At 46.8% G+C, this 7,917-nt stretch overlaps 1 protein-coding gene across 1 annotated transcript; it reads right to left on the bottom strand.

Moving 5' to 3' along the window:
* Window positions 1-730: 730 nt before the first annotated feature.
* On the bottom strand, window positions 731-2,420 carry PRR9 (proline rich 9). Its single transcript, XM_017513497.2, has 2 exons — window positions 2,376-2,420; window positions 731-1,892 (listed from the first exon to the last, which is right to left on the bottom strand). Exon 2 carries the CDS (start codon window positions 1,870-1,872, stop codon window positions 1,522-1,524), a length of 351 nt encoding a protein of 116 aa, XP_017368986.1. The 5' UTR covers window positions 1,873-1,892; window positions 2,376-2,420; the 3' UTR covers window positions 731-1,521.
* Between the last annotated feature and the right edge of the window lie 5,497 nt (window positions 2,421-7,917).

Below are 7,917 nucleotides of genomic sequence, written 5' to 3'. Positions count from 1 at the left end.
AGGAGGACCAGCAGAATGGGAAAGAAGCCCCATTTCCCCCAGGAAGCTGGTCCTTGGCGTAGCTTCCTTTGGGCTCAGGTCGGACCTCAGGGCTCTGCCGAGGTAGCAGCATGTGGCTATTTTATGTCAGTCCAGTGCCCTCTCGACCCATTCACAGACCCCATTGGCCACTTCCCGTGTTTCCTCCGTGGATGGGGGGCAGCAGGGTACAGGCCGGTTACCTGGGACCCAGGCCCTCCTGAAACCTGGCCAGATGGCAGGGCAGACAGTTTGGTCCTTGAGTCTGCGTGCATCTCAGAGACATGCTTCGCTCTTTCCTTCGACACAGGTGCTATGTTTGTAGGTGTCGTGAATTGATTTGGGATCCCTTTTCCACAGATCTCCCCTCCTTTCCATTTCAGCCCTTTCCTTTGGAAAGCAAGGATCAGGGAGGAAAGATGCAGTAGTAGAAAGAACCTGGACCTGAGGTTTGGAGTGTGGGCAGGTCCTAACCCCTTGCTGAGTTTTCTCATGTGTGAAGTGCACGAGTGGGTGAGCCTAGGATACGTTGTGTGTGGGGGGTGGTCTCGGTGACCTTCAGGAGGCCTCTTCCAGCAATGCAACTCAATGTACCTGTGAGGTCTGTACTTTATTCCGTTTCAGATTACTCCCCTCCCCAACCAAAGGAGGAGACAGTTGTCACAAGGACAGTAGGGGGTTTTGTGGTGGAGAAAAGAGAGCACACGCCAAGTCAGATATCAGCCTTAGGATCAGCTTTATTATGCATTTTACCTTCACCAAAGAGAAGAAGGCAAGGAAGCTGGAGAACAGACCAGCCTGCATCACACAGACACAAATCACATCTCTAAAGAGTGTACATGGTGAGAACTAAGGGCCCACATTAGACCAGCTGTGAAGCACAGAGATTGACAAGGGCACCAAACATCCATCTCTTTTTTCTGGTTGTTTGGATTCAATCATTTACATACTTTTGGTTCATTTTAAAAACACACAATCGGCATTTCAGTGTTCAACAATCTGCTGTTCTTTTTAACGTGCAGAGACAAAATCACTCAATTTTGATTTTTGAAACACGGCAAGCCCTTTGTCTCAACACCTGTGGTGATGGTGTGATAAGTGGAAAGCCCATCAGAATTCAGTTTGTTTTGAGGCTCATAGGAGAGCTTGACACTTTGAAAGGTAAATGAAGGCATCCTTGGCTGTTACACACCCAGGGCTGGGTGAAGTTTTACCCCAAGGAGGCTGTGCTAGGCTTCTGTGCTCTTCCCTGATAACCACACCATTCCTACATTTGAGACCTTCCATCAGACTGCTGAGAACAATGCTGATTCACAGAGGATGATGAAATACAGAAAACTGTCTTCAGAGACGCAGACCAAGTCCTGGAATGCTAAGGAAGCCAGGAGGCAAGAAGGTACATTGCACACAGAGGTACCCACAGAACAAGGTCACCGGAGCATGGGCTGGGGTCAGGGTTTCATTGGCTGGCTGTCTTCTTGACCCCAGATGACATATGAGCAGCTACTTTCCCTTGCCAGGGGGTGAGCACTCCTCCTGGGCTTTCTGCGGGCAAGCCTCCACACATGTTGTCTGGAATAGCTCCTGGTGTGGCTCTGCACACTGAGGTGGATGTTGATTTTGGCAAGGGGGTAGGCATGGATCTTGGCCTTGCTGTGGGCATTTTCCCTGACTTGATTCCTGGCACTGAGGAAGACATACGTCCTGGGCTTGCACCGGACACTTGTCCTGGCAGGGGTCCTGGCATGTGGGGAGGCACACGTCCTCAGCCTTTGGCTGGCACTGCTCCTGGGTCTTTTGGAGGCACGGAGGGGGCACACATGGCTGCTTGCACTGCTGCTCACTGAAGGACATCCTAGGGCGATTTGCAGAGCCTGGAAAAAGCACAAGATTTGAAATGATCTGCATTAAAAATATCAGCATGGGAGCTGGGGAATGACGGGTTGAGACAGAGGAATGAGGAGTGGATGGAAAACGAATGCAGTGGAATGAGGAGTGGAAGTAAGAACGAATGTCTTGGCTGCTTTTTATCTCTTTCTCTTTTCTATCCTGGCCGCAGCTCCCTGTGACACCTGTCTCCATTCTCATGGCCTCTGTCTAGACATCCACAGCTCCAAACCCCAGGCCTACCACAGGTGTTTTTCATTCTCTTCCAGTCTATGAATCGTTTTGAAAATCAAGTACAAGAGACTAGATAGACAAATTCTAGTCTGGATGGAATATACAGGATAGTTTGCGAGGCAAAGAAATGGCAAACCACTTAAAAAATCAGTAGAAAGTACAGTTCAGAGGAGGAACAGAACAGTGGCCTCTTAAAGACAGAGGAGCAGGGAGAGAGGCACAGTTGCCCCACTTACCTGATCTTCAGCAAGACTCAACCAAGGCCGTGGACTGTGCAGCCCAGCAAGGTGGGACTTTTATATGGTGCTTGGTCCAGCCTCCTGCGGGACTGACTGGCCACGTGGTCTGTGGTACTAAGTGTGGAGTCACCATAACAAGCTTCCTTTGAAATCGCCGACCGTTTGAGTCACTGCTTGGGATGCCTGTTAATCAGACTGCATTTTGGCCTGTGGGTCCTCACCAGACCTCAGCAGGGAGAGGCTCCCCTCAGATCTCTCTCATCAGAGGCAGCAGGAAAAGAATGTTCATAAAATGTTATCTCAGTCTGTTAAACCAGAATTCCTTGTCGGCTCAGACTGGTTGAGGATGTGGAGAGAGATAAGAGCCACCTTGCTCATCTCATCTTCACCAATGGGAAGAGTTTATGCCTAAGACCTTGGGCCTCTCTGGGTCAAGGATTTGCATGGCCTGTTGCAGGCACTTCTTCATCAAGCCTAGAAAGTCACCCTTCGGATGCAAGGAAGACGGCAAGGAAACGAAAGACCTTTGGCCTGCTGAAAAGAGTGATTTTCCCGCATGGCGGTCTTGAGGGAAATGGCATGATTTTCCTGCATGGTGTTCTTGAGGGGTTCATTTGTTACTCTTGGGTTGGGAAGTGGGGTGAAGGGGGAGAGAGAGGAAGGAGGAGGCAGACAGTCTTCATCTTCTCAACCTTGATTTGTGACACCCTTCTGAAAGTGGCTTACTCACAGAGTTTTCACAGTGACCAGGAGAACAGGCTGGAGCAAAGTTAGCCTGTCTCTTTGCCTCCTGGAAAATGTTTTCTTAGGACTCAGGTCTATAAAAGCCAGGGGATGAAAGGAAAAGTTTCAAAGCAAACACACCCAGTTTTCTCTACCTCTTAGTTTGGGCTGTTATTTTTTTAGCTGGTATGTTCTCCCTGTGCCTGTGGAAATCCTAAGCATTCTTCAAAGCTTCATTCATGCCTACCACCCTCTGAGAGCCTTTCCTGATTCTAAACCAGAAAGAAGTCCGCCTCTTTATGAATTCCCATGGTATCTATTGTTTGTATTATTCATATGACATTTACTATTGACATTGGGACTCTTCAGGTATTTATATATAGATCTTATTTTTTCCTGGGTTATAGGTTCATAGAGGATAGGAACTACACCATTGGTGAAGTAAGTGGAAGATGATGAAAGAGAAATGATTATTGAAGGAGTAAATGTATTAATGAGGGAATGAAGAGGGTAGATGTGGGAGAGCGGGGAGTAGAGGAAAATCTCAGTTAATTGAAAATGGGAAAAGATTTATTTCGAGAGAAGCCCTCAGTTCCACAAAGTGGTGGTTCTGTGTTTGTTTGCTGAAGTTGACCAAATTCAAGGGTCTTAAATCATGATGATGTTCTTTTCCCCTTAATTTGAAGTTACGTTTAATCTCTTAACTTGAAGGAGTAGGTTTAAGTCATTTCTTAAGAAAAATATTTGACTAAAATCTGAAATGCCTTCAAATGTTTGTCTAGGTTTTGGATGCTTGATACCTGAAAAGTTTTTAAAAGGTAAGCTAGAAAGACCACAAGGCATTTTTGGCTTTTGAGACTGGTTCTCAGAGATGAATGTGACATCACCATGGGCCCCATTGGTGTCCTGGCAGGAGAGAGAGACCTGGGCATGGAAGGACTTGGAACCCCCAGCTGTATATCTGAAGAGACAAAGTCATCTTTGGGGCAGCTGGGAACTGGGTGAGCAGGTGTAGGGTGGGGAGACTCATCATTTTTTTTCTTCTCTTTTTTCAACTTTTCTTTTCAATTCTCCCCCTCCTTGTGTTTTTCATCTTTTCTTAGAATGCCATTGAAAAGATAATGCAAGTCTTTTGTGTCCTAGAAAACAAGGAATTCTCCATCACTGAGTTTAATAATTTGTGTTTTCAGCCACTTGTGGCCCCTATGTGATGTCAAGGCCTTTCCCTTCCAAAGTGACTCACAGTCTCATGGAGAATATGGCCAGAGGTAAGCCCTTATGCTCCAGAAGAAGGCCCCTTTTTCGGTTTTGGGTGGAAGGCCATGGAGCATTCCTGGGGGAGGGGATGTCTGTGCTTTGTCTTACTGGACAGCAGGAATTACCTAGGCAAGGAGGGTGGGCAAGGACATTCCAGGTGGTCTCCAGGAAGGAATCCTTGTTAGGAGGCTGTTGAAGTACAGGATACAGGTGAGTTGAAAGGAGAGGTAGAGGCTGACTTAGGAAAGGGGTGAGCGAGAAATGGGGGGAAGAGTCCTTCTTAGCTGGGATTTCTGGAAGTTTCCTGTGTTAGGATGCATGAAATGACCTGCTCATGTCATATACTTGTCTTTGACCTTGGTTACGCCCAAGGACAAGGAGATTAAATAGAAATATACAGAACAATGGAGTGACTAGATCATGTTCTCACGGAGGGGAGGTGAGCCTGGTGAGGTAGAGCCTGGAGTTTGACTCCTCTCACTGGATGCCCTGCCTGCCATTGAGTTGATTCATGACAGTGGAACAATCTTGAAATTGACCCAAAAGTCCTTCTGTGGTAGGCAGAATAATGGCTTCCCAAATATGTTCACCACCTAATCGCTAGAACTTGTGAACGCGTTAGGTTACAGGTAGTGAATAAAATCAAAGTTGCTAATCAGATGACTTTAAAATATGGAGATTATCCTTGATTATCCAGGTGGGGCCAACATAAGCACAAGGCTCTTAAAAGGAAGAAGAGTCAGTGTCAGGGCGATGTGATTTGAGAAAGACTGAACTGGACACTGCTGATTTTGAATACAGAAGGAGTCCACAAGCCAGAAATGAGGCGACCTCTACAGTCTGGAAAAACATTCTCCAATAGGATCACCGAAAGAGGTACAGCCTTGCGGGCGCTCTGATTTTAGTCTGGTAAGACTTGTGTCAGCCTTCTGAGCTCCGGAACTGTCATAGGATTCGCTTGTGTTGTTTTAAGCCACCAAATTTGTGGTAACTTGTTACACAAGCAGTAGAAACCTAATAACCTTCCCAATGCTGGAAGCTCTTCGGAGCTCTTGAAAAGGGAAGCCTCAGATGAAGAATAAAATTGCATGTACCATTCTCTCATTTAAATATATTTCTACTTGTCCTGTTGGCACCCTCAATCAAAGGCTGGCTTTTGATAAAAGAGACACTGAGGCTGGGTGCGGTGGCTCACACCTGTCATCCCAGCACTTTGGGAGGCTGAGGCGGGTGGGTCACTTGAGGTCAGGAGTTTGAGACCAGCCTGGCCAACATGGTGAAAACCCATCTCTACTAAAAATACAAAATGATGGGCATGGTGGGACATATCTGTAATCCCAGCTAGTAAGGCTGAGGCAGGAGAATCGCTTGAACTCAGGAAGCAGAGGTTGCAGTGAGCCGAGATCGTGCCATTGCACTCTAGCCTGGGCAAAAAGAGCAAAACTCTGTCACACACACACACACACACACACACACACAGACAACAAAAAACGAAAGAGCCATTGAGATACATGGAGAAAGAACTCAGGATCCCATTCACCTGGGGTTGACTATTTATCACATAGAGTATGTGCAGTAATGGATAAGTGATTTTACCTCTCATTATCTCAATTTCCTCTTGTTGAGAAGGGAAAATAAGATTTCACAGATTTCTTGTGAGGAATAAATTAGAGAATGTATGCTCCAAAACTTAGGGCCATCAAGCTACTTATGAATAGTGCAATCTGAATCAGTTCACGACTCACCTCCTCTATGAAGCCTCCCTTGATTCCCCTGGTTCTCCTTGTTCTATGCCCTTTGCTCTATCCCTCCAATACTTGGTCTTTGACTTGAACTTTTCTGCTTACTGTGATGCGTATACAATGTAATGCACAGATGCTTAGGATACCTGGCTCTGTCTGTGACAAGTTGTGAAACCTCAGGCAAGTCTCTGGTCCTCTCTGGCCTCAGTTTCACCATGTTTAAAATAGGAAAGTTAGACTTTCAGTCAGGTCCATCCCAGCTCTGACATTCTGTGGTACTGTAAATGTGATCATGAATGATTGGCCTGGGTAATTATGTAACTTTGTAGCATGTGGATACATATGTGTGGGCACTTTTTCCTTGGTCAGGTTGAAATATACCCATAGGAAGACCTAGTGTTCTGTCTTCTGCTTGCGGCAGTGGCCCACCCAGTGGCTGATTGACCTTAGGTGACCTGTCTTTTTCCAGGTATGGAGTGGGAGTATTTGGGGGTCTGAGTCCTCAAAAATCAATCTTGGTGGCCCAGTATCCCGGGTTGTAGATTAGAAAGCTTTGGAAATATTGTCTCACCCCATATCTTAAGATAAGGTGACTAAGTTGTTTCTGTGATCATCCCCAGCCCTCCAGCAAGATTGGAGTTAATCTGATTTAATGACATCTGAGATTTAAGATTTTAGACTTCTGGAGCTGTCATTACTGGGAGCCAGGGCATAATTAGACGAGATCAGCAGAAGCGTCTCAGGTATGTGCAAGACAGTTTTTTTCTTCCCATTGCCATCAAATAACTATCTCTTCTGTTCAGATCTTGAAAGTCCTCAGACACCTCTTATCCATCCATCTGCATATTACAGGGCAACGTCTCTGATAGAGCTGAATGGTGCAGGATGTGGTTTCCTGCAGAGCAGGGGCCCCTGGGCAGTGAATTCCTAGGGGGAGGACCACCACCTCTCTCCCTTCCTCTCTTCCGATGTCACCCACACAGGGGGTCTGAATCAGAGATGTGAATTCAGGAAAGAGCTGTAAATCACAAGCCCTCAGGGCCAGATGGACTTGAGAGGCCGCCTGATTCTACCTCCTTGTTTTAGCCCCAGCACATGCTTTAAACAGAAGACACAGAACTATTTATTGACTGCATTTTTTTTTTAGATGAGGAAACTGAGGCACAAAAGTGTCAAGGCCCTTGTTCTAGGTTACGTGGTCAGCTCATGTCTGGTCTGGGCAATGGTTCACATAAAAAACATTTAGCAGATCGGTGTACTGGGGACTCCTTAGAAGCTTTGGGAAGACAACAAGGACGCAGACCAGCGGTGGCTGTCGACAGTTTGGGGTGATAGGAAATACTTCCATGTACATGCTGTCATCTAGAGGGAGCTCAGGGACTCCAGGTCAGACGGCCGACACAGACGGTGGGGAGGGAGGGTGTTCCCCAGTGTTTACATTTGTTGTAGATCTTCAACTTTTTCCTTTTTGAGTGAGCTCTGGGGCCCCTTGGCCTAAATCAGGATTAGAAATCCTGGATGCTTTCTACAACCAACACCCTGTGACTTCAGTTGTTCGCATCTCTGCACCTTAGCTTCCTCCTGTGGACACTGTGGATGTATTAAATGCCACATTCAGCTCTGATATGCAGCAACTTCTGGCTCCTACCGTGGGCCCAGCCTGGGAATGGGGTGGTGGGGTGGTCTCTCACCCGACTTGCCTTCGAAGATATTTGTCATCCTTTTGTGGAGCTCCCTGTTTCTCCCTCAAAAGCGCTGCTTCACACAGCAGATAGCAGGAAGCCTCTGCTGCAGTAGGTGCGGGCTGTGACTCCAGG

This window comes from Cebus imitator, unplaced genomic scaffold (assembly GCF_001604975.1).
Source record: "Cebus imitator isolate Cc_AM_T3 unplaced genomic scaffold, Cebus_imitator-1.0 Scaffold491, whole genome shotgun sequence".
Taxonomy (NCBI): Eukaryota; Metazoa; Chordata; class Mammalia; order Primates; family Cebidae; genus Cebus; species Cebus imitator.
Note: the sequence above shows the minus strand (reverse complement) of the source record. Positions and strands in the feature narration are given on the sequence as shown.

Coding starts and splice junctions, on each gene's coding strand:
- PRR9 (XM_017513497.2), bottom strand. CDS start 1,872: ATGTCCTTCAGTGAGCAGCAGTGCAAGCAGCCATGTGTGCCCCCTCCG.